This window comes from Hyla sarda, chromosome 3 (genome assembly GCF_029499605.1).
Source record: "Hyla sarda isolate aHylSar1 chromosome 3, aHylSar1.hap1, whole genome shotgun sequence".
In the NCBI taxonomy this organism is placed as follows: Eukaryota; Metazoa; Chordata; class Amphibia; order Anura; family Hylidae; genus Hyla; species Hyla sarda.
Window position 1 is genome coordinate 161,964,993 of NC_079191.1, and position 27,300 is coordinate 161,992,292.

Here is a 27,300-nt window from a genome sequence, read left to right on the forward strand (position 1 = left end):
GTTTTATTAGCTACTGTTGCAATACAGCACACGCTTTCATGGTTACATTTCTACAGGCAATAGAAATGCATAGCGTTATCTTGCAATGTGAAATAGGAAATAAATCTTTGTTATCAAATCACTAGATATGCAATATATAGCTTATTAATACCTCAGGACAAGTAATGTACCTGGCACAAGGCAAATACTGTAAAGCTTGTATGGTAATTCTTATTCTAATGAAGATTATGCAAGTGTTAACTTCAAGAAACACCTCAGCATTGTGAATCACTCGCTGAAAAGGAGTATATTCAGAGAGCCGATGTATTTGCTCTGTGATCTTGAAGAGAACAATACTCTATAGAACATTGAGAAGCTTTTCTCAGGACCATGGGGATACTTCAGGATATTCAGGATGACTCCAGAGTTCTGCTCAATAAAGGACACGACAATGAGATGGTAATTGTTCTACAACTACTTTCTGTTTGCTTGTTTGTTGCTATTTTATTAGATGTATTCTTAGTTCTAGTTTGGATGTTTACATTGAGACATTGTATACTCAGTCTTCAGAGGTTTATGTAACTACATGTAGAGGCTGATGCTTGGGGTAAACGTTTGTTTTGAAAATACAACAAGTTTCTAGTCGTATGATTGTTAAAGTCCACAGTGACACTTCCGGATAATCTGATCATCATATTTATAGTAGGGCGTATATAGACTTATGGGTCACAGCAAGAGGAAGCAACAGAAAAGGTTTATGATTATTCCATAAGGGTGCAACCCCATGATCCATATATTTCTTGCCAAAAAGTAAATCTGATCTCATTATAGGAAAATAGTCCTACTTTCTACATAGCCAAGTTAATGAGTGTATGTATGTTCAAGCATCACTTTCAAACGGCTGGAGATATTTCGACAAAACTTGCTACACAAGTTACTTATATGTCAACTAAGAATATAGGAAAGATATATTAACCCTAACCCACCCCCATTTGCGAAGGTGGGGGACTTATATTAACCTTAAGTCACCCCCATTTGTGAAGGGGGGGCTTATATTAACCCTAAGTCACCCCCATTTGCGAAGGTGGGGGCTTTTTCTGAAGTTCCATGTAAGTCTATGAGAAATGTATGTTCCAGCATAACTTCCAAATAGTTGAGGATATTACAGTGAAATTTCTTCACATGCTACTTAAATGTCAAGTACAAATATAAGATAGTTAAATTAACCCTATCCCTCCCCCTTACATGAAAGTGCAGTTTTTTAAGTCCCATGCAAGGCTATGGGACTTCTAGTACCTTACTCAATAAGCTCTGCTCTGCACCTCCTGGTGAGTGTGTCAGTCCAGCTTGCAAGTAAAGCCACTGTTACGCCGAGCGCTCCGGGTCCCCGCTCCTCCCCGGAGCGCTCGCTTCACTCCCTCCGCTGCAGCGCTCCGGTCACGTCCTCTGACCCGGGGCGCTGCGATCCTGCTGCCAGCCGGGATGCGATTCGCGATGCGGGTAGCGCCCGCTCGCGATGCGCACCCCGGCTCCCCTACCTGACTCGCTCCCCGTCTGTTCTGTCCCGGCGCGCGCGGCCCCGCTCCCTAGGGCGCGCGCGCGCCGGGTCTCTGCGATTTAAAGGGCCACTGCGCCGCTGATTGGCGCAGTGGTTCCAATTAGGGTTTTCACCTGTGCACTTCCCTATATTACCTCACTTCCCTTGCACTCCCTTGCCGGATCTTGTTGCCTTAGTGCCAGTGAAAGCGTTCCTTGTGTGTTCCTTGCCTGTGTTTCCAGACCTTCTGCCGTTGCCCCTGACTACGATCCTTGCTGCCTGCCCCGACCTTCTGCTACGTCCGACCTTGCTTCTGCCTACTCCCTTGTACCGCGCCTATCTTCAGCAGCCAGAGAGGTGAGCCGTTGCTAGTGGATACGACCTGGTCACTACCGCCGCAGCAAGACCATCCCGCCTTGCGGCGGGCTCTGGTGAAAACCAGTAGTGGCTTAGAACCGGTCCACTAGCACGGTCCACGCCAATCCCTCTCTGGCACAGAGGGTCCACTACCTGCCAGCCGGCATCGTGACAGTAGATCCGGCCATGGATCCCGCTGAAGTTCCTCTGCCAGTTGTCGCTGACCTCACCACGGTGGTCGCCCAGCAGTCACAACAGATAGCGCAACAAGGCCAACAGCTGTCTCAACTGACCGTTATGCTACAACAGTTGCTACCACAGCTTCAGCAGTCATCTCCTCCGCCAGCTCCTGCACCTCCTCCGCAGCGAGTGGCCGCTCCTGGGATACGCTTATCCTTGCCGGATAAATTTGATGGGGACTCTAAGTTTTGCCGTGGCTTTCTTTCCCAATGTTCCCTGCATCTGGAGATGATGTCGGACCTGTTTCCCACTGAAAGGTCTAAGGTGGCTTTCGTAGTCAGTCTTCTGTCCGGAAAAGCCCTGTCATGGGCCACACCGCTCTGGGACCGCAATGACCCCGTCACTGCCTCTGTACACTCCTTCTTCTCGGAAATCCGAAGTGTCTTTGAGGAACCTGCCCGAGCCTCTTCTGCTGAGACTGCCCTGTTGAACCTGGTCCAGGGTAATTCTTCCGTTGGCGAGTATGCCGTACAATTCCGTACACTTGCTTCAGAATTGTCCTGGAATAATGAGGCCCTCTGCGCGACCTTCAAAAAAGGCCTATCCAGCAACATTAAAGATGTTCTGGCCGCACGAGAAATTCCTGCTAATCTACATGAACTTATTCACCTAGCCACTCGCATTGACATGCGTTTTTCTGAAAGGCGTCAGGAACTCCGCCAAGATATGGACTCTGTTCGCACGAGGCGTTTCGTCTCCTCGGCTCCTCTCTCCTCTGGTCCCCTGCAATCTGTTCCTGTGCCTCCCGCCGTGGAGGCTATGCAGGTCGACCGGTCTCGCCTGACACCTCAAGAGAGGACACGACGCCGTATGGAGAACCTCTGCCTGTACTGTGCTAGTACCGAACACTTCCTGAGGGATTGTCCTATCCGTCCTCCCCGCCTGGAAAGACGTACGCTGACTCCGCACAAAGGTGAGACAGTCCTTGATGTCTACTCTGCTTCTCCACGTCTTACTGTGCCTGTGCGGATGTCTGCCTCTGCCTTCTCCTTCTCTACAGTGGCCTTCTTGGACTCTGGATCTGCAGGAAATTTTATTTTGGCCTCTCTCGTCAACAGGTTCAACATCCCAGTGACCAGTCTCGCCAGACCCCTCTACATCAATTGTGTAAATAATGAAAGATTGGACTGTACCATACGTTTCCGCACGGAGCCCCTTCTTATGAGCATCGGATCTCATCATGAGAGGATTGAACTTTTGGTCCTCCCCAATTGCACCTCGGAGATTCTCCTTGGACTTCCCTGGCTTCAACTTCATTCCCCAACCCTGGATTGGTCCACTGGGGAGATCAAGAGTTGGGGGTCCTCTTGTTCCAAGAACTGTCTAAAACCGGTTCCCAGTAACCCTTGCCGTAACTCTGTGGTTCCTCCAGTAACCGGTCTCCCTAAGGCCTATATGGACTTCGCGGATGTTTTCTGCAAAAAACAAGCTGAGACTCTACCTCCTCACAGGCCTTATGATTGCCCTATCGACCTCCTCCCGGGTACTACTCCACCCCGGGGCAGAATTTATCCTCTCTCTGCCCCAGAGACTCTTGCCATGTCCGAATACGTCCAGGAGAATCTAAAAAAGGGCTTTATCCGTAAATCCTCCTCTCCTGCCGGAGCCGGATTTTTCTTTGTGTCCAAAAAAGATGGCTCCCTACGTCCTTGCATTGACTACCGCGGTCTTAATAAAATCACGGTTAAGAACCGCTACCCCTTACCCCTCATCTCTGAACTCTTTGATCGCCTTCAAGGTGCCCACATCTTCACTAAATTGGACTTAAGAGGCGCCTATAACCTCATCCGCATCAGAGAGGGGGACGAGTGGAAAACGGCATTTAACACCAGAGATGGACACTTTGAGTATCTGGTCATGCCCTTTGGACTGTGCAATGCCCCTGCCGTCTTCCAAGACTTTGTCAATGAAATTTTTCGTGATCTGTTATACTCCTGTGTTGTGGTATATCTGGACGATATCCTAATTTTTTCTGCCAATCTAGAAGAACACCGCCAGCATGTCCGTATGGTTCTTCAGAGACTTCGTGACAACCAACTCTATGCCAAAATTGAGAAATGTCTGTTTGAATGCCAATCTCTTCCTTTTCTAGGATATTTGGTCTCTGGCCAGGGACTACAGATGGATCCAGACAAACTCTCTGCCGTCTTAAATTGGCCACGCCCCTCCGGACTCCGTGCTATCCAACGCTTTTTGGGGTTCGCCAATTATTACAGGCAATTTATTCCACATTTTTCTACCATTGTGGCTCCTATCGTGGCTTTAACCAAGAAAAATGCTGATCCCAAGTCCTGGCCTCCTCAAGCAGAAGACTCCTTTAAACGACTCAAGTCTGCCTTTTCTTCGGCTCCCGTGCTCTCCAGACCTGACCCTTCCAAACCCTTCCTATTGGAGGTTGATGCCTCCTCAGTAGGAGCTGGAGCTGTTCTTCTACAAAAAAATCCTTCCGGGCATGCTGTCACTTGTGGTTTTTTCTCTAGGACCTTCTCTCCAGCGGAGAGGAACTACTCCATCGGGGATCGAGAGCTTCTAGCCATTAAATTAGCACTTGAGGAATGGAGGCATCTGCTGGAGGGATCAAGATTTCCTGTTATTATCTACACCGACCACAAGAACCTCTCCTACCTCCAGTCGGCCCAACGGCTGAATCCTCGCCAGGCCCGGTGGTCCCTGTTCTTTGCCCGATTTAATTTTGAGATTCACTTTCGTCCTGCCGATAAGAACATTAGGGCCGATGCTCTCTCTCGTTCCTCGGATGCCTCAGAAGTTGATCTCCCTCCGCAACACATCATTCCACCTGACTGCTTGATCTCCACTTCTCCTGCCTCCATCAGGCAGACTCCTCCAGGAAAGACCTTTGTTTCTCCACGCCAACGCCTCGGAATCCTCAAATGGGGTCACTCCTCCCATCTCGCAGGTCATGCGGGCATCAAGAAATCTGTGCAACTCATCTCCCGCTTCTATTGGTGGCCGACTCTGGAGACGGATGTTGGGGACTTTGTGCGAGCCTGCACTATCTGTGCCCGGGATAAGACTCCTCGCCAGAAGCCCGCTGGTTTTCTTCATCCTCTGCCTGTCCCCGAACAGCCTTGGTCTCTGATTGGTATGGATTTTATTACTGATTTACCCCCTTCCCGTGGCAACACCGTTATTTGGGTGGTCGTTGATCGATTCTCCAAAATGGCACATTTCATCCCTCTTCCTGGTCTTCCTTCTGCGCCTCAGTTGGCTAAACAATTTTTTGTACACATTTTTCGTCTTCACGGGTTGCCTACGCAGATTGTCTCGGATAGAGGGGTCCAATTCGTGTCTAAATTCTGGAGGGCTCTCTGTAAACAACTCAAGATTAAATTAAATTTTTCCTCTGCATATCATCCCCAGTCCAATGGACAAGTAGAAAGAATTAACCAGATCCTGGGTGATTATTTGCGACATTTTGTTTCCTCCCGCCAGGATGACTGGGCAGATCTCCTTCCATGGGCCGAATTTTCGTATAACTTCAGGGTCTCTGAATCTTCCTCCAAATCCCCATTTTTCGTGGTGTACGGCCGTCACCCTCTTCCCCCCCTCCCTACCCCCTTGCCCTCTGGTCTGCCCGCTGTGGATGAAATTTCTCGTGACCTTTCCATTATATGGAGAGAGACCCAAAATTCTCTCTTACAGGCTTCTTCACGCATGAAGAGGTTCGCGGATAAGAAAAGAAGAGCTCCCCCCGTTTTTTCCCCTGGAGACAAGGTATGGCTCTCCGCTAAATATGTCCGCTTCCGTGTCCCTAGCTACAAGTTGGGACCACGCTATCTTGGTCCTTTCAAAATTTTGTGTCAAATTAATCCTGTCTCTTATAAACTTCTTCTTCCTCCTTCTCTTCGTATCCCTAATGCCTTTCACGTCTCTCTTCTCAAACCACTCATCCTCAACCGTTTTTCTCCCAAATCTGTTCCTCCCACTCCTGTTTCCGGCTCCTCGGACGTCTTCTCGGTCAAGGAAATTTTGGCTGCCAAAAAGGTCAGAGGGAAAAATTTTTTTTTAGTAGACTGGGAGGGTTGTGGTCCTGAAGAGAGATACTGGGAACCTGAGGACAACATCCTTGACAAAAGTCTGCTCCTCAGGTTCTCAGGCTCCAAGAAGAGGGGGAGACCCAAGGGGGGGGTACTGTTACGCCGAGCGCTCCGGGTCCCCGCTCCTCCCCGGAGCGCTCGCTTCACTCCCTCCGCTGCAGCGCTCCGGTCACGTCCTCTGACCCGGGGCGCTGCGATCCTGCTGCCAGCCGGGATGCGATTCGCGATGCGGGTAGCGCCCGCTCGCGATGCGCACCCCGGCTCCCCTACCTGACTCGCTCCCCGTCTGTTCTGTCCCGGCGCGCGCGGCCCCGCTCCCTAGGGCGCGCGCGCGCCGGGTCTCTGCGATTTAAAGGGCCACTGCGCCGCTGATTGGCGCAGTGGTTCCAATTAGGGTTTTCACCTGTGCACTTCCCTATATTACCTCACTTCCCTTGCACTCCCTTGCCGGATCTTGTTGCCTTAGTGCCAGTGAAAGCGTTCCTTGTGTGTTCCTTGCCTGTGTTTCCAGACCTTCTGCCGTTGCCCCTGACTACGATCCTTGCTGCCTGCCCCGACCTTCTGCTACGTCCGACCTTGCTTCTGCCTACTCCCTTGTACCGCGCCTATCTTCAGCAGCCAGAGAGGTGAGCCGTTGCTAGTGGATACGACCTGGTCACTACCGCCGCAGCAAGACCATCCCGCTTTGCGGCGGGCTCTGGTGAAAACCAGTAGTGGCTTAGAACCGGTCCACTAGCACGGTCCACGCCAATCCCTCTCTGGCACAGAGGGTCCACTACCTGCCAGCCGGCATCGTGACAGCCACTTTATTACACCATGCCCCTCCCACAAGCCACATTCTTCTACTTATAGCCCTTTTTTAATTCGGGTCAAGACCGAAAATATCATTTTCCAACGATACACCCACAATGCAGGTCCTTCAACCACAATCTCTTCCTCACAGCTCAGCCCCACCTTACTCCACAAGCTCCTTATCTCCAGGTGAATGTGTTGGTCTAGTTTGCCAGCCTCACCATCTCCCCCAAACCACGCACCCTTCTAGTTTGGACCTTTATTGTGCACTGGTCCTGCTTGCAAGCCATGCTTCCTCCACAAAACCATGCCTCTCATCTCGCAAAGCCACACTCCCTTATATTTTTATCCCTTTTTGTGCATCAGTCCAGCTTGCAACTCACACTCCACTTCCACAAAGCCTTTCTATTTTCAGCCAACAATCTGTTCATCACAAATCAGCCCCATCTAAGGACAGGATATGAGGATGAGATATGAGGTCAGAATATGAGATTATGATACGAGGTCTGAACATGAGTTCAGGATATGAGGTAGAAATAAGAGAATGGGATATGAGGACGGGATATTAGGACAGGTTAAGATGATAGGATATGAGGCCCGGATATTGGGACAAGATATGAAGTCAGGATATAAGATTGGGATATGAAGACAAGATATGAGGTTGGGATATGAGGACAAGAGTATCCTCCTATGTTGCTTTTCCTCTACCACAAGTATTAGGTAGGAAAAACCGGGCCACACCAGGAACTTTGCAAAATAATAATAAAAAAAAATAGTGGAAAATATATTACTTTTCAATGCTATGGTTTGTCATAGACAAGTAAAACATTTTTACATTTTTACTCCAGCAGCACCATTTCAAAGCAAGTGGCTGTGGCTTAGCGTAAAAAGGGTCATGACCACAGCATATGTCAATTTTACTGCAACATATGCCCGCTTTCTAGCCCATATTGTAGCTGTTATCTATTCTACCTTGGAGGTAGCATAGATTTGGCACATGGGACAGCCCCTACATTGCTACATTAAGAAGTGTGTACGTCATAATGAATTGGTCGAATCCAAGGACTGAGGGATTTTACTAATGGCTGGTGTGAGAAATGCTAGACTTAAGAAATTCCCCCCATTCTAAGTAAGTCCATTTAAATGTAAACCACTCTTAAATGCAAATGTACTAAATAAAAGTGACTAATTCCCTCAACCACTATGGGTAAGGTAGAACAGCCTGCCACTTTAGATAAATAATGTGCTTGCCAGTTATCTTCAGAACCAATGGCATAAAATGAAGGCAGACCACCCAACTGTTATGGGGTCCATCGGATTGGGGACTCTGGGTCAAGTATCATACCTATTCCATCTAGCCTGGCCATGCATATTTTTACAAATTGTTGTTTAAGAATATATTGTTGTTAAAGTTGAGACTATAGGTTCATTTGTGGAGATTATGTATTATACTGTACGAGGGATACAGAACTATGGTGGAAAAATATCGTCATCATAATTATCAGGTAATATTAGGTTTTCTTAGGTGATTCATCCTTATAGACCCAACATTCTTGTGACATGTTTAAATAAAACATTAAGTGCAGGTGCTGTGTTTCTATGAGGTGAAGCAGAAGAAAATTCAGATCTGTAGTTATTGGTTTCTAAATCTCAAACCAAATCTAATCCAATTTGCACATTGAAGACAACAATGGTCTATTGTGTTATGTTTCCCAGTGTATAAACAGTACAAATCAGATAAATGATTTGAATAGGATCATTATTGGGTATTATATCACTCTTGTGCCACAGCCAGATATGCTTTGTTGTGCAGCTATTCCAGTCACTGTGCAGGGAGCACCCCTTAGTGGTAGCAGCAGTAATAGTTGCCCATATTTACAGATGTCTATGTGTCCACCCTTGTGTTATCTTGTGTTAGTTAAGCACTACAATTTCTCATGAATCCTTTTCAACATAATTTGATTCAGTACAAACTGGATTTGGTTGAAATGTAAAAAATAAATAAATAAATGAAAATTAAAGAAAAAATTGATTTGGATTTGTTTGGATGATTTGCTAATACAAGGAAAATCCTGTCAAAGACAAGAGTGCCTGCTCCTGCACACTGAGTGGCCTAGGGGGTATGCGGCAATGTTTATGCATTTCAGCTGATATACCCTACTAGAGGTGGATGAATCAAACGTGTAAAACCCAGGTTCAGTCAGGACTTTGTTTGGTTGGGTGCAAACTTGAATCGTGGACATTTTATTTTAGTAGAGCTTGCTAAAATATTATCAGCCACATGGCAGAAAGGAGAAGGAGAAAGAATCACATCATGTAAGTCTTAATGTCTTGCAAATAGCTCTCACAGCCAATCAGGAGGCAGCAGTGGTGGAACTATAGAGGTCGCAAGGATCGCCTGGGCCCCATAGCCTGCCATTGAACTATTAGCACGCATCTGCCACCAAAAGGGATATTTTGGGACCTTTTTTTATTTTAACATTTTAAAACATTTACTAGTGCAGTGTGTGTTTAAGAAAGCTCTAAGTTACCACCAAGTCCCATCCATTTACCAATAGCGATACATGTTGCCATAACTTTGACATTAATGTTATCTAAAAAACTCAGTATTACTAAGGTATTCTCCTAGGTTACATATGGCTTTAACCCCTTCATGACCCAGCCCATTTTCACCTTCAGGACCTGGGCATTTTTTGAAAATCTGACCACTGTTACTTCACACATTAATAATTCTGGAATGCTTTTACTTATCATTCTGATTCCGAGATTGTTTTTTCGTGACATATTCTACTTTATGTTATTGGTAAAATTTCACTGATATTTGTATCCTTTCTTGGTAAAAAATCTAAAAATTTCATGAAAATTTTGAAAATTTAGCATTTTTCTAACTTTGAAAGTCTCTGCTTGAAAGGAAAATGGATATTCCCAATAACGTACATATTTATTCACATATACAATATGTCTACTTTGTGTTTGCATAAAAAAAATTGACAAGTTTTTACTTTTGGAGGACACCAGAGGCTTCAAAGTTCGGCAGCAATTTTCCAATTTTTCTCAAGATTTTCAAAATCGTAATTTTTCAGGGCCCAGTTCAGGTTGGAAGTGGATTTTAAGGGTCTTCATATTAGAAATACCCCAGAAATGACCCCATTATAAAAACTGCACCCCCCAAAGTATTCAAAATGACATTCAGTAAGTGTTTTAACCCTTTAGGTGTTTCACAGGAATAGCAGCAAAGTGAAGGAGAAAATTCTAAATCTTCATTTTTTACACTCGCATTTTCTTGTAGACTTAATTTTTGAATTTTTACAAGGGGTAAAAGGAGAGAAATCACCCTAAAATTTGTAACCCAATTTCTCTCGAGTAAGGAAATACCTCATATGTCTATGTAAAGTGTTCGGCGGGCGCAGTAGAGGGCTCAGAAGGGAAGGAGCGACAATGAGATTTTGGAGAGTGAGTTTTTCTGAAAGGGTTTTTGGGGGGCATGTGCCATTTAGGAAGCCCCTATGGTGCCAGAACAGTGGACCCCCCCACCTGTGACCCCATTTTGGAAACTATACCCCTCATGGAATTTAATAAGGGGTGCAGTGAGCATTTACACCCCACTGGCGTTTGACAGATATTTGAAACAGTGGACTGTGCAAATCAAAAATGTTATTTTTCATTTTCACAGACCAATGTTCCAAAAATCTGTCATACACCAGTGGGGTGTAAATGCTCACTGCACCCCTTATTACATTCCGTGAGGGGTGTAGTTTCCAAAATGGGGTCACATATGGATATTTATTGTTTTGCCTTTGTCAGAACTGCTGTAACAATCAGCCACCCCTGTGCAAATCGCCTCAAATGTACATGGTGCACTCTCCCTTCTGGGCCTTGTTGTGCGCCCCCAGAGCACTTTGCGCCCACTTATGGGGTATCTCCGTAGTCGGGAGAAATTGCATTACAAATTTAGAGGGTCTTTTTCCCCTTCTACCTCTTGTGAAAATGAAAAGTATAGGGCAACACCAGCATGTCAGTGTAAAAAATTTATTTTTTTACACTAACATGCTGGTGTAGACCCCAACTTCACCTTTTCATAAGGGGTTAAAGAAGAAAAAGCCCCCCAAAATTTGTAAGGCAATTTCTCCCGAGTACGGCGATACCCCATATGTGTCCCAAAACTGTTGCCCTGAAATACGACAGGGCTCCAAAGTGAGAGAGCGCCATGCGCATTTGAGGCCTGAATTAGGGATTTGCATAGGGGTGGACATAGGGGTATTCTATGCCAATGATTCCCAAACACGGTGCCTCCAGCTGTTGCAAAACTCCCAGCATGCCTGAACAGTCAATGGCTGTCCAGCAATACTGGGAGTTATTATTTTGCAACAGCTGGAGGCTCCGTTTTGGAAACAGTAGCGTACCAGACGTTTTTCATTTTTTTGGGGAGGGGGGCTGTGTAGGGGTATGTGTATATGTAGTGTTTTTTACTTTTTATTTTAGGTTAGTGTTAGTGTAGTGTAGTGTTTTTAGGGTACAGTCACATGGGCAGAGGTTCACAGCAAGTTTGCCGCTGGAAGTTTGAGCTGCAGCACAAAATTTGCGCCATCTCAAACTTGCAGCACTCACTGTAAACCTCCGCCCATGTGAGTGTACCCTGTACATTCACATTGGGGGGGGCAAACATCCAGCTGTTGCAAACTCCGAGCATGCCCTTTGGCTGTCCGTGCATGCTGGGAGTTGTAGTTTTGCAACAGCTGGAGGAACATTGGTTTGGAAACACTAAGTTAAGTAATAAACTTTGAAGTGTTTTGCAACCAAACTTAGTGTTTCCAAACCAGTGTGCCTCCAGCTGTTGCAAAACTACAACTCCCAGCATGCATGGTCTGTCGGTGCATGCTGGGAGTTATAGTTTTGCAACAATTGCAACAGCTGGAGGCACTGAGGTAGGAAACGGACAATGTTTCCCAACTAGTGTGCCTCCAGTTGTTGCAAAACTACAACTCCCAGCATTCCCAGACTGCCCAGGCATGCTGGAAGTTGTAGTTCGGCAATATCTGAAGGATCAGATGTTTCCGATCTACAACTTCCAGCATGCTTGGGCAGTCTGGGCATGCTGGGAGTTGTAGTTTTGCAACATCTGGAGATCCACAGTTTGGAGACCACTGTATAATGGTCTCCAATCTGTGCTCTTCCAGATGTTAGAGAACTACAACTCCCAGCATGCCTGGACAGACTGAGCATCCTGAGATTTGTAGTTTTGCAACATCTGGAAGAGCACAGATTGGAGACCATTATACAGTGGTCTCCAAACTGTGGACCTCCAGATGTTGCAAAACTACAACTCCCAGCATGCCCAGAAAGCCAAAGGCTGTCTGGGCATGCTGGGAGTTGCAGTTTTGAAACTCCCAGAGGCAGCAGTGAGATCGCTTTACGGCGATCTCACTGCTGCTAATGAAGATGCCGCCCTGCTGCTGCAAACTCACCCCCGGGACGCACCACCCCTGGGACCGCCTGGAGGACGTCGCTCGGACGGGTAAGTGACGCCGGGGGACGGGTCAGGGACACTTAGCAGAGCGGTGTGTGTCCCGATCCCCGTGATCCGGACTCACACACCGCGCTGCTAAGTATTCTGATAGCGAAATGCTGCTATCAGCTAGTCAGATTTGACCAGCTGATAGCAGCGATCGCTGGGGGGGGGGGGGGGGGTGGGGGGGGATGTAACCCCCCGTGGTCGCATGGTAAGATGGCTGGCTATCAGTGATAGCCACCATCTTTCCGGGCGCTGCGGGATGCCGCGAGTAGCGGCAAAAATGTTCATGTCGTACCTGTATGTCATGGGTCGGGAACACCTTGCCACCCATGACGTACAGGTATGTCATAGGTCGGGAAGGGGTTAAAGGGGTTATCCAGGAAAAAAAACGTTTTTCTATATATCAACTGGCTCCAGAAAGTTAAACAGATTTGTAAATGACTTCTATTAAAAAATCTTAATCCTTTCAGTACTTATGAGCTTCTGAAGTTAAGGTTGTTCTTCTCTGTCTAAGTGCTCTCTGATGACACGTGTCTCGGGAAACGCCCTGTTTGCTATGGGGATTTGCTTCTAAACTGGGTGGTTCCCGAGACACGTGTCATCAGAGAGCACTTAGACAGAAAAGAACAAACTTAACTTCAGAAGCTCATAAGTACTGAAAGGATTAAAAAAATTTAATAGAAGTCATTTACAAATCTTTTAACTTTCTGGAGCGAGTTGATATATAAAAAAAGTGTTTTCCTGGATAACCCCTTTAAGGGCTCTTAGGCAGTATTATATATGCTTTTTATGGCTATTGAAAAAATTTAGGATCGTACCAAACTAGTTTGGTTAGAACCAAACATTTTGCTAATTTAAGTTAACCTGCCAAACCAAAGTTTAAAGGGGTACTCCAGTGCTTAGACATCTTATTCCCTATCCAAAGGATACGGGATAAGATGCCTGATCGCGGGAGTCCCGCCGCTGGGGACGCCCGGGATCATGCACGGGGCACCCCGTTTGTAATCAGTCCCCGGAGCGTGTTCGCTCCGGGACTGATTAACGGCGACCGCAGGGCCGGCGGCGTGTGACGTCACGCCTCCGCCCCCGTGTGACGTCACGCTCCGCCCCTCAATGCAAGCCTACGGGAGGGGGCGTGATAGCTATCGGCTGCCGGACTCCCACGATCAGGCATCTTATCCCCTATCCTTTGGATAGGGGATAAGATGTGTAAGCACCGGAGTACCCATTTAAAAAGTTTGCTTATCTCCACTCCCTACATTCGCTGGACTGGGCACTCTGCATTTGGCCCAGCAAATATGTACCACCGCTAAGCATACTATACAAGAGCAGATACTCCCGCCTTTGACAAGAGTCCAAGCTCCTGTAAATACTTTGCATGGGCATTTGCAGATCAAATAAGGCCCTTCTGAATCCAAAATAGGATCCAATCAAAAAAAACTGGACCCAAAATTGGAAGACTTGCTTACCTCTAAATATAATGGCGTAGATTTATCAAATCTTGTGCGGAGGAAAAGTTGAAAAGTTGCCCATGACAACCAATCAAATAACTTCTTTGATTTTAAAAGAGGCCTCTGAAATATAAAATAAGCAATCTCATTGGTTGCTATGGGCAACTGGTCAAGTTTTGAAAAATCTCCCCAAATCTCTCAACATGCTATCAGAACACTCAAACGCAGGGGTATCAAACTAGCGGCCCTCCAGATGTTGCAGAACCTCAACTCCCAGCATGCCCGGACAGCCAATGGCTGCAGCTAAGTTAAAATATTTTTTTTTTTGCTATTTAAATAATCTTTCTATATACTTGATGCTCTTAAAATCAAATAAAACATATATTGATTAATAAAGTTATACAAGAAATAAGGACATGAAATACATTTCTAAACTTTTTGCTTTTTTATATAGGAAATATTTGGATACAGAACCATTCGATGGCAGAAAGCCCTTTGCATTGCAGGATACATACTTTCATTTGGGTTGCTATGGCTTTTGTTTTACTGGAAACCTGAATGGGGAGTCTGGGCTTGTTGCGCCCCATGTACACTGCAAGAAGCAAATGTTGTATTGCTTAGAGAAACGGTAAGCAACCCACATTATCTTATATATAACGGTGCACATACTGGGGGACATGTATCAATAATGGTGTAGCAATGTGTGATTTTATGTATGTTTTTTTGCGTCAAATGGAGCATATTTGCGACAAAATTATCAATTGTCGTACACAAGTTTGTAATTTTGGCACAAATGTAGCCCTACAAAAGGCGCAGACCCCAGAATTCCAGGTAGTAAATCTGACTTTGGGACATTCTATTGTTGTAGCTATTTTCTCTGTCACTTTATTCATGGTGTATATTTGCGCCTAAATGAAGGTATTTGCGCCTAAAATTGTGCCAAATCGAAAAGTCGCAATTAATGAATTCCAGACCAAAGAATGATTGTAACTGAAATTACGACTAACAAAGTGAAATCAGTGATTTTGTTCTAAACCATTTGGCGCAATTGTTTGTCGCAAAAAATGACATAAAGGAAAAATTGCGACAAATCTCAGACAACAAAACAGGGTAAAAAGCTTCATACATACCCCCCACTGTCTTTTGTAAGTGTGCGATAAAGTAAAACATTCATAAATATTACAGAAATATATATCTTTGTTGCCCATAGCAAATAATCACAGCCCAGCTTTCATTTCTCATATTGATCTGAAAAAATGAAAGCAGAGCTCTGATTGGTTACTATAGACAACAAAGAGTATCTTACTATAAGTTTACTTACTACGAGTTTCAAGCAAGCAGATTCCTCATGACTGATCAGGCAAAACAGAGTTTTAATTATTTATGACTTGAGAAAAGTTGCGATCATTCAGTTTTCACAATACACTTTCTGAAATGAAAAGAAAAAAACACAAAAAAATGAATTAGTACATTTATCGAGTAAAAAACAGTTAAAAAAACAAAAATACTGAAGTAGAAAACATGTACCACACCATATTTATCACATATCATGCACTATGTAATACATTTGTGGCACATACACATTGCCAACGCGTAATAAAAAAAAAATTACTAAACATATTTGGTATTGCCGCATGCGTAAATGTCCAAACTATCAAAATATAATGTTAATAATACCGCGTCATGAACTGCATAAACATAAAAAAATTTAAGTCCAAAATTGCTGCATTTTTGTGACATTACATAAAAAAAAATAATATATAAAAAGTGATTAAAAGTTACATAAATTTGCTAAATTGCATTTTCTTTTCAATTTCCCCACACAAATCATATTTTTTTGGTTGTGCCATACATTTTATAGTAAAATGATTGATGTCATTATAAAGAACAATTGGTCGCACAAAAAAAAAAGCCCTCACATAGATCTGTGTATGAAAATATAAGAGAGTTATGATTTTTTGAAGGCAAGGAGGAAAAAACTAAAATGCAAAAATAAAATTGCCTGTGTCCTTAAAGAATTAAATATATGAACATATTTGTTATCACCACGGGCGGAAATGTCCGAACTATTTAAATAAAATGGTAATGATCACATGTGGTGAATGGAGTAAACATGAAAAAATACCAAAATTCCAAAATTGCTGATTTTTTGGTCACATCACATCCCAAAATAGCGCCAAAAAAAGCCCACAAACGCCACATACATGAAAATGTGTTACTGCTAAAAACTGCATATCATGGCGCAAAAATTTGCCCTCATACAGCCCCACTATATTGAAAAATAAGAAAGTTATAGGGGTCAGCAGAGGGTCAACAATAAAATACAGCAACACAGAGCACTTATCATAGCCACATTTGAAACTGACTGAGGAGGGATTTTTTCCTAGTTGTGTTTTGAACAGGCAAATTTATCATTTGCTCTGTGCCATGTCATGAATTATTAGCTAAAAATTATTCACTGTGAAACACATTTACCACAGACAACAATGATAAATTCCCCCCAGTGAGTCAAACGCAGTGGAGATAAAGTGCTGCTTGGGTCAGACTCCCATTCAAAATCATATGATCCACAGGAAAAATTCTAATTGACTTCTTGCTAGGAAATTCTTGGGAGACACAAAAGTCAGAAAGTCTTGGAATTTTATTACCCCCTAGAGATTGTTGAAGGGATTCATTTCCCACCATTGAAAAATCATCAATTTGAAGGCCAGGAGGGGAGATTGTGCCTGTAAGTTATATTGTAAGCAGGTTGTTTGCTATATTCTGACGGAATGATTAGTATAGAGAGGCACCTGGTAACTAGGAAGGTAATGGACAAGTGGCCCAACTAATCCATAAAAAGAAAATGGCTTGGAGGAACCCATAGGGTGGTTGGGTGTGTTGATAATTTGTGCCTTATAAGATATATATATATATATATATATATATATATAGCAACAGGAGAATACAGCAGCACACTGCTAGCACAAAGATATAGATAAAACATGAGTATATATATGAAACATGAGTATATAGATAAAACATGAAAAGCTATACAGCTGTAGTGCAACAAATGAAAATATGAAATTCTGAAACAGTGAGGTACATAGCTTGCAAATTTGGTGGCCAAATAGCTTGGACTGTCCCACCACGGTAAGGTGACCTCATTTTAGGACGGACCCTACACTATGAATATGCCTCTGTGTGAACAGTTCAGCAGGCATTGCAGGATCTGAAACATCCAAGGCACCTTATATACACCTGATAGAGGTGGGTGGGGTGCAAGAGCCAACATGGAGGTAGCCACTCCCCCATATGTGTAATACAACCAAAGAATAAGTTGGCCAGCACTATTGATTCCAAACTATTATATGGACCTGGCTGACAGGTGCAGGCTGCTGGGCTAAATATACAGCAACAGGAGAATACAGCAACACACTGCTAGCACAAAGATATAGATAAAACATGAGTTTATAGATGAAACATGGTTATATATATATATATATATATATATATATATATTTTTTTTTTTTTTTTTCCATTTGGAACTGACAACACATCCGGTCTCTAATAGAGGCGCATAATATTATGACCTATAAGTGCCCTTTTGCCCTATCATATAAATTTTAATAATTAAGAATGGAGACAAGAAGAATGTTTAATAAAAATGGGAATTGAGAGAAACCTAAATAGGTAGAAAAAGCTAGAAAGTGAATGCATCCCAGGCAGGAGGGGCAGGGTTAATCCCATTTTGCCAAGTTAGCCTACGGCTGTTTCCACTTGTTTTTTTTTTTTTGTGTGCCTTTTTCCCCAAAACACGCCAAAATGGCCCCCATGGCGTTTTTTCATTGAAAAAAGGCTGCGGCCAGATGTTAGCTGTAAAACAATGAGAAATCTCAAAATTCTTTTTCCACTTTGCGTTTTTCAGTTTGGCATTTTTTAATCCTTTTGGCATTTTTTCCTCTCTTTTTTTAGTAGCTCCTTTGCGGTTTTGCAAAGTCGCAGCCTATGGCGTTTTTTTTCCCTGAAATTGTGGCATTTTTCTCCCATAGGAGTAAAAAACGCTAAGAAAAATTACATGTGGGTTTTAACCTGTTAAGGACCAAGGGCGTAAACTTACGCCCCTAGTCCCGCTCCCGTGATATAACGCGGGGTTACACGGTAACCCCGCATCATATCGCGGCAGGCCTGGCATCATAGTGAAGCCGGACCTGCCTCTAATAGCGCACGGCACTGATCGCGGTGCCGCGTGCTATTAACCCTTTCGCAGCACGCTCAAAGCTGAGCCGCGCGGCTAAAAACAAAAGTAAAAGTGGAAGCTAGCTCAGGGAGCTGTTCGGGATCGCCGCGGTATAATCGCGGCATCCCGAACAGCTCTAGCACAGGAGGAGGTCTTCTTACCTTCTCCTGCGCTGTCCGATCACCGAATGAATGCTTCAAGCCTGAGATTCAGGCTTGAGCATTCAATCTCCGAAAACACTGATTGATCCATTCTTATGGAGATAGATCAATCAGTGTAAAAGATCAGTTAATGCAATGTTATAGCCCCCTATAGGAGCTATAATATTGCATAAGAAAAATGTAAAAAAAATCATTAAACCTCAATGATCCCTTCCCCTAATAAAAGTTTGAATCACCTGGCATTTCCAAGAATAAAAAATAAAACAGTGTAAATAAAAATAAAAATAAACATATGTGGTATCGCCGGTTGCAGAAATGTCCGAATTATAAAAATATACCGCTTTTTAAACCGCACGTTCAATGGTGTACGCGCAAAAAAAGAAGTGATGGAGATACCTTTTTTTATTAAAATTCCGTAGGGTACAATTTAAAAAAATATATAAAAAAAAGATACAGTAGTGATGGAAAATACTGTATTAAACAAAATTTATCTTTTTTATAACTTAATTTTACTACATTTTTAAACAGGGATCAATTTATGGGTGCTGGCAGGGAACTAAAAATGTATCCGACAATAATAAAAATGTAGTGTGTGTGTGTGTGTGTTTTTCACTTTTTTGTTAACATATTTTTGGTAGTACTACTACTCCCAGCATGGAACACACTAATTGCCCCAGGTCATTGCGATCCTTCTGTATAATGTATAGATGCGGCCAGCACTCTTCTATGGTCCCCTGCACTGCCATATATATAAACCTATTCATATTATCCACAGAGAACTGTGATTGGCCATATGGTTCCAGCCAATCACAACTCTCTGTGGGAAATATGAATGGGTGTGTATATGTACGTCAGTGCAGGGGACCATAGAAGAGTGGCCGACCGCATCTATACATTATACAGGAGGATCACAGCGGGTGTCAGGAGTGACATCCGTTGTGATCTGTCCTTAAAGGGGTACTCCGGTGAAAAATGTTTCTTTTTAAAATCAACTGGTGCCAGAAAGTTAGCCAGATTTGTAAATTACTTCTATTAAAAAATCTTAATCCTTCCTGTACTTATTAGCTGCTGAATACTTCAGTGGAAATTATTTTCCGTTTGAAACACAGAGCTGTCTGCTGACATCACTAGCACAGTGCTCTCTGCTGACATCTCTGTCCATTTTAGGAACTGCCAATGTAAAAGGAAATCCCCATAGCAAACATATGCTGTTCTGGGCAGTTCCTAAAATGGACAGAGTTGTCAGCAGAGAGCACTGTGCTCATGATGTCAGCAGACAGCTCTGTGTTTCAAAAAGAAAAGAATTTCCGCTGTAGTATTCAGCAGCTAATAAGTACAAGAAGGATTAAGATTTTTTAATAGAAATTTACAAATCTATTTAACTTTTTGGCACCAGTTGATTTAAAAAAAAAAAAAAGTTTTTTCACCGGAGTACCCCTTTAACTGCAGGTACTACTACTCCCAACATGGAGCATACTCTGCTGACAACTGCTGCGATCATCCTTCATCCCTGAGATGCGGAGTGGCTTTCTCCTGCACTCCGCATCTCTGCACTATACTCCGGCTGGCAAGTGATGTGAATAGAACATCACCGATTCATATTTCCCACTGAGAGCGGCAATTGGTTGCAACCATCTGGCCTATCCCTAGTCTGGATGGAAAATATGAATGAGTGATGTGAATTTAGTGAGTATAATGCAGAGATGATGCGCTGTATAGATCTGCTCCACATCTCTGCTAAATTATGGACCATCGCATCTGGTGTCAGGAGTGACACCCAGGCGATCTGCCTATTAGTGCAGGAACTACTACTCCAATCATGGAACAATGTGTCCCATGCTGGGAGCAGTAGTACTAGTTAAAAAAATGTTTTAAAAAAAGTGAAAAACCCACACACACTACATTTTAATTATATATCAGACAGGAGGCTCATATCTTATGCATTATTCTTTCTTTAATAATGCCCATAGCAGAATTTTCAGTAATCAATTCAACAAAAAGAAAAAACTACAACTCCCAGCAGTCCCAGGGCCACAGCGGCCACTCCCAGCCTTTAGCCACTATATATGGGACTGCCCAGTATGGATCCTCCTCTTTCTTTCTGCTCATGGCAGAGATTACACAGCTAAGTACTACTATATTATATGTATATGTATATTATCTTAGATATAGTATATAGGAATTTTATTCTTGGCCTGGTAGAGACTCTAAACCTCTACCGGCTGCATATTTATCTCTGTTTTTTCCTGTATGCTTGTTTTAGCACTATTTCTTATTGTTTTCTCTTTCTTCTGGATTACCGGTCTCCATCGGTAATTCGCGGTGGCGCTGGGCGCTACCCGGTTTTTTCCCCCTTGGACCCGTGACTTTGTCCTTCCTTGGTGTGCGCCATCTTCCGGCGACGCCATTTTCCTCCCCCTTCCTCCTCCCTCTTCTTTCTGCTGCGCTCTTTCGCGCGCGCGGGCTAGGGGCGGATCTTTTTCTCAGCGCGGGCCGCGTCTCCTCACGGCCTTCTCTGAGATTGGGGCGTACCCACCTGACGCGTCGGGTGGGCGGTCCCAACGCGATCCAATAGGGGCTCCAGGAGACGTAGTCTCGTGAGACTTCGTCCCTGGAGCCGCATATCCTAGGCTTCCCTCACACCGCAGCGCCAGTGCAGTGCTTTCGGTGTTGGAGGTAGGAGCCTGGGCTAACCCATAGGGTCTAATAAGCGGAATTTATTCCGTTCCTAGTTATTTATTGTCTCTCTTGCTAGGCCCTTAGATTGTAGATATATATATATATATATATATAGGTATATCTATTTTGCGAGTTTCTTTAGATAATAAGCTCGCACTAGTGTAGTGTATATATATCTATTCTAGGAATACAAATTACAATACAAAATGACTGAAGATTTCTCTTCCACTTCCAATAAGGGTGATGAACTGGCGTTAGATACAGCGCAATTTTTGAGTGCCTCACAAATCCAGGACCTCATAAACAAATCGGTCCAGGCTGCTCTGGCGTCTGCCGTGGCACCCTCTAGATCACATCCAGTCCTATCTCTCACCCCTATACCGCTGTCCCACAGCGATGAGCCGCCCGTAAAAAAGGGTAAAGCTTCGCACAAACGAAAGCATACCATGGCGGCCTCTGACTCCCCGGCAGGGGAAGTAAATAATATGCTCCAGGCAGCTCCCCCCACGGACTGCCACCCCACGCATCCCTCTAACTCTTCCCAACCCCTGGGCCTCAGGGAGTTACCAAGGAGGCATAAGTCCGCCAGGCGGGCAAAACCCGACTCTTATGTAGATTCCCCGGATGAGGATTCATCCGATGAGTCGGGTGAGACTGAGGTCTCAGAGTCTGACTTTGCTGACGAGGATGCTGGGACATCGGCGCTCAATAACGACGCCAATCCTGAATCTCAGGGCGAAGCCATTCTTGATACCCTGGGAGAACCACTTTTTCACCCTGATGCCATATCCCACCCCCGTTCTGGGGATTGGACCCCGCTGCCCCATGTGTCCCAGTACGTGGAGTTCTGGGCACGCAGGTCGCTTGAAAGGACCAATCGCAACAAACTCAGGGCAGAGTGCCCACGACCATTTATTCCTAAAAAAGTGGTATCGACCCCAGAGATAGATCCCATTTTATCCAAATATTTGATGAAGTCGGGCAAATTCCCCAAGAAGGGGATTGATCGGTCTTTTAGGACCATCCAAGACCGCATTCTGGACCTACTTGGTCCTCTTACAAAAATATTAAATTTGTCTGAACAGGCAGCAACGACAGACCATCCTGTCGATCTGACCCAGCTTCGTGGGTGGGCCCAGAGGGCCATTTGTCTGGTGGGCAGCGCTAACACCGCTTGCTCTATTGAGCGCAGACGCTCCATTCTCATGCGGCTTGATCCGCAACTGGCCCACCTAGCCGAATCAGAGCCAGGTCCAGCAGCAGAGGGTATGCTGTTTGGAGACACCTTAGTAAAAGACATCAATAAGTTTGTGGGGCTATTCAACAGTCTAGATAAAGCCCAAACTTCTTTAAAAAAATCTGGAACAAGCAAGATTTTTCCCCGGGCCGGCAGAAGTAGGGGCCGATCTGCCGGCCGCACTTCCACCTACAGACCCTATGTCAGGGCAACTGCTCCTCCACAATACCCTCAGGCTCCCCCTCCATACACCGTGTCAGTGGCGCAACCAGCGCCATTTTTCCCACCCCGTGGTAGACCGTGGCGCGGACGTGGAAACAGAGGTTACCCCCGATCTCGTCCATACACCGGTAAGTTTTCCACGCACTCCACTTTCACACATACCTGTGGGGGGACGACTGATACATTTTACCCACGCTTGGTCTGCGATTACGGCAGACGCGTGGATACTAACGACAATAAAAGGTTTCCACATAGAACTTCTGTCCCTACCAGAAATGGGCGTGATTCCGCCCCCTATCAGATTTGCAGACCGCAACGTTGCTCTCATAGACAACGAAATAGAGGACCTAGTGTCCAAACAGGCAGTGGTGGAGGTCGACCCTTCTTCCCCGGGGTTTATCAGCAACCTCTTCCTTGTAAAGAAGAAAGGGGGCGGCTATCGCCCCGTGATAAATCTTCGAGACCTGAACCAGCATGTCGCTTATCGACATTTCAAGATGGAGGGCATACATTGCCTTCGAGACCTTCTTCAACCGGAGGACTGGTTGGTAAAGGTGGACTTAAAGGACGCCTATCTCACCGTTCCCATGCATCCTTCTTCACAACAACTTCTTCGCTTCCTATGGAGGGATCGAATGTGGCAGTTTACGTGCCTTCCGTTCGGTCTATCGTCCGCCCCGTGGTGTTTCACCAAACTCCTGAAACCGGTGGTGGCGTCCCTAAGAAGCAGGGGGGTGCGTCTGATCATTTATCTAGACGACCTCCTTATCATGACTCGCTCCAAAGCACAGGCCTACCAACACATGAGGTGGACGATATCTCTGTTGGAAGGGCTGGGATTCTTGATCAACCAAGAGAAATCGATTCTCATCCCAGCTCAAGAAATGGAATTTTTAGGCTTTTTGGTGGACACCAATCAGGCCGTTCTCCGTTTGCCCAGAGCAAAATTGGCCCTCATACGCAAGGAGATCAGAGTGGTGCTACGCAAAGGCTCCCTATCGCTGCGGGTACTTGCCCGGCTAGTGGGCCTTCTAGCAGCCTCCATTCAAGCCATATTTCCAGCCCCTCTCCATTACAGGGCCCTCCAGAGGCTCAAGATCCTTCATCTGCGTCAGGGTCTCAGATACGCAGACGAGGTGTCCCTCTCGGTAGAAGCCAAGGCAGAATTGCAGTGGTGGCTTCGCCATGCCGTCGAGTGGAACGGCAAAACAATTTTCAACTCTTGTCCGGACGCCATCATAGAGTCGGACGCAAGCCTGAGAGGCTGGGGCGCTCGCTTCGGCAATGTTTCTACTGGTGGGAGCTGGTCCGTCGAGGAATCTCTCCTACACATCAATGCCTTGGAAATGCTGGCGGCGTTGTTCGCCATCCGGAGTTTTTTGCCAGAAACTTCCAATTGCTGCGTACTATTACGCATGGACAACATTGCAGCGGTGCAGTACATCAACCGCTTAGGGGGCACCAGGTCCAGGATCCTGGCGGATATTGCCAAGGATTTTTGGCATTTCTGCCTCTCCCGCAATATTATCCCTATGGCGGAGTACATCCCGGGGATTTCCAATACAGTAGCAGATTGGAATTCCCGCTATCTCTTGGATTCCAGCGACTGGCGGCTGGATCGTTTAGTTTTCCTGCAATTGGAACTGCTCTGGGGCCCATTGGGCGTAGATCTATTTGCGTCCCGCCTCAACCACCAGCTACCGCGATTCTTCAGCTGGAGGCCGGACCCGGAGGCGTCAGCAGTAGATGCCCTCCGACAATCTTGGACGGGGGAGACACACTATGCGTTTCCCCCGTTTTCGATGATCCCCAAAGTTCTCATACAGATAGCGAACCAGAAGGCTACGGTTGTGTTGATCACCCCCTGGTGGCCGATGCAACCATGGTTTCCGATTGCTCTGGAGATGGCAGTGGATTGCCCCAGACTGCTCCCTCTTTTTCCGCAGATCCTCGCCAATCCGACCAGGGGTCTCCACCCCCTGGTAGCGGACGGCAGCCTAACTCTCCTAGCATGGTTGGTTTCGGGGTGCCCGACACGGACCGCGACCTTTCGGAATCGGCTAGGAACCTCCTCGCCCTGGCCCCCGGGACTCGATCGGCATATCGATCAGCCTGGAGACTCTGGGTACGTTGGTGTGATCAACGACAGGTTGATCCCGTACAAGCACCTGTAACAATAGTGGTAAATTATCTGGCGGACTCTTTTGAGTCTGGTAAGTCCTACAGTTCCATCAATGTGTACCGATCGGCCATTTCGGCTTACCATTATCCGGTGGACGCTTTGCCAATTGGCAAACACCCCCTGGTATGTAGGCTCTTACGGGGCATTAAATTTAGGCGACCGCCCCGTCCTAGGTATCAGTCCACTTGGGATGTTTCCAGGTTGCTGGAAATGTTTGCCAGGTGGGAGGACAATGAGGCTTTGTCATTAAAGCTTTTGTCTTACAAACTTACGGTCCTTTTATGTCTGGTTTCCATTAAAAGAGTCTCAGACGTAAAGGCCCTGGACATTTCTAGGCGTCAATTTTCGCCTCAGGGGGTCAGGTTCTCAGTGGTCCGAAGGACGAAGACGGGTATTCATTCAGTTTTTTACCCTTATTTCCCCGCGCATCCTCGATTGTGCGTTGTGCGTTGCCTACAGGCTTATGATACGCTAACTTCCAACTTACGTTCTCCGGCCTTCTCTCAGCTCCTGGTTTCGTATGTCAAGCCTCACCATCCAGTCTCGTCTGCCACCCTTGCGCGGTGGGTACGCGCCACCATGGAAATGGCTGGTATAGACGTTTCCCTTTTTGGAGCGCATTCTTCCAGAGGGGCGATGGCTACTAAGATAGTTACGTCGGGGGGCTCCCTCACTGACCTGTTGATGGCAGCGGATTGGTCGTCAGAGACCACGTTTCGCCGTTTTTACTTCAGACCAGAGGAGCATGTCTCCATGTCGGTCTTATAATATGTTGGTCGGATAACTTATATATATTTATTTTGTTCTTATAGTTAAGCTTTGAACTTGCATAAGATATGAGCCTCCTGTCTGATATATAAATCGAGATTTTCCTAGCTTGTGACGGAAAATATTAGTTATATGAAGACAGGAGGCGAGTATCTTCCCTCCCTTACCCACCCTATTACGATTCTTTGTTTTTCCTTGCAGGATATTGAGCACGTTGAGTGTTTTCCGGAAGGAGGCTGACCTGTTTGTTGCAGACTGTTTGGGTTCTCTACGGTCCCCGTTGGGATGAAGTTCGGCTTTTGCTGGCCAGGTTATCCGGATTGTCTCCGAAAGCTACTGTGGTGGACCGGCTGGTCGTGGATTTGAGTGGCGATGGAGGAGTCCAGATGCAGTTTTGGGTTCCTGTGCGGCGGTGTTTCGCATCCAGAAAGAGGAGGATCCATACTGGGCAGTCCCATATATAGTGGCTAAAGGCTGGGAGTGGCCGCTGTGGCCCTGGGACTGCTGGGAGTTGTAGTTTTTTCTTTTTGTTGAATTGATTACTGAAAATTCTGCTATGGGCATTATTAAAGAAAGAATAATGCATAAGATACTCGCCTCCTGTCTTCATATAACTAATATTTTCCGTCACAAGCTAGGAAAATCTCGATTTATCGTCGGCTACATTTTTAGTGCCCTGCCAGCCCACATAAATTGATCCCTCACTACTGCATCCTTTTTTTTTTCTTTTTTTGGTACCCAACAAATTTTGAAAAAACAACAAAGGGGCCAAAAATGCAATTTCCACTCAAAGGCAAAAAATGCCATAAAGCCATAAAGCAGGGAAAAGCAGCAGAATTGCAGCTGTGTAAAATAGGGGCAGTCGTGCTATTTTTAAAGCATCCCCACTTCATTAGAAAGAAAAAAAATCCTATTGCTGGAATAATTCTTTAATAAAACTTGAAAAAAGGGTTATCTGATGATAAAAAGCTATTTCAACTATCTAATAATAATGCTAAATATCCCTCATCGCCTATGGTAAAGTGGGAAGCTCTCAAATGTGTGCTTCGAGGGGTCCTGATGAGACATGGGGCATGGCTGAAGAGGGATGCTATAGCCAAACTGACAAGCCTTCTGCAGTCACTTCAAGCCCTAGACACGCAAAATAAACAGTCCCAACACGAATAAGTGTTCCGTGAACTTATTAGAGTGCACCATGAACTCCTTGAGCATGTGAACAAGAGTCATCGTTATTATAAACAGGTCACTGGTAGATTACAGTGACCCCCCCCCCGACATATGATGGCCCCGAAATACGATAATTTCAACATGCGATGGCCTCTCAGGAAGCTATCCAGTTTTTGGAATTTCTGTTCTCCTTGGAAGAACTGCAAGTAGCGATCTCTTCCATACCAGCTGGTAAGAGTCCGGGGCCTGATGGTTACACTGAAATTTTTTTATAAAACACTTTAATGCCATCTCCAGTAACTCTCTCCCTCCTCCTTCCTTTTGGTGTGCCTTCATTACAGTAATTCCAAAAGAGGGAGAGGATCCTTTGCTCTGCCCAAGTTATCACCCTATTTCTCTGATTAATAGTGATGCCAAACTGTTCACTAAACATATAGGGAACAGACTGACTGAATATATGTGATCCCTAATCCACCCAGATCAAGTTGGCTTCATTCGGGGCAAAGAGGCCAGAGACAATACTCTCCGGGCTTTCTCCATTGTACACTGTGCCCATACTCAACAAATCCTTATGTTCTTGCTCTCATTAGACACCGAGAAGGCTTTTGATCAGTTGGATTGGGGATTTTTAGAGGCAACGCTATCCCAAATTAGCTTGGGTTCTGTTATGAAGTCATGTATTATAGCACTATACACTCCCCCCAAGTTCATATTCGACTCTCAGCTGTCTACCCCTTTT

At 45.2% G+C, this 27,300-nt stretch overlaps 1 protein-coding gene across 1 annotated transcript in view; it reads left to right on the top strand.

The window, feature by feature from the left end:
* Positions 1 to 369: 369 nt before the first annotated feature.
* The window catches only part of LOC130360999 (probable cation-transporting ATPase 13A4), a 151,410-nt gene continuing 124,479 nt past the window's right edge, over positions 370 to 27,300 (top strand). The window contains exons 1-2 of the mRNA XM_056563556.1: positions 370 to 438; positions 14,381 to 14,554. Of these exons, the coding sequence (XP_056419531.1) occupies positions 370 to 438; positions 14,381 to 14,554 (243 nt within the window). The remainder of the gene's footprint in view (positions 439 to 14,380; positions 14,555 to 27,300) is intronic.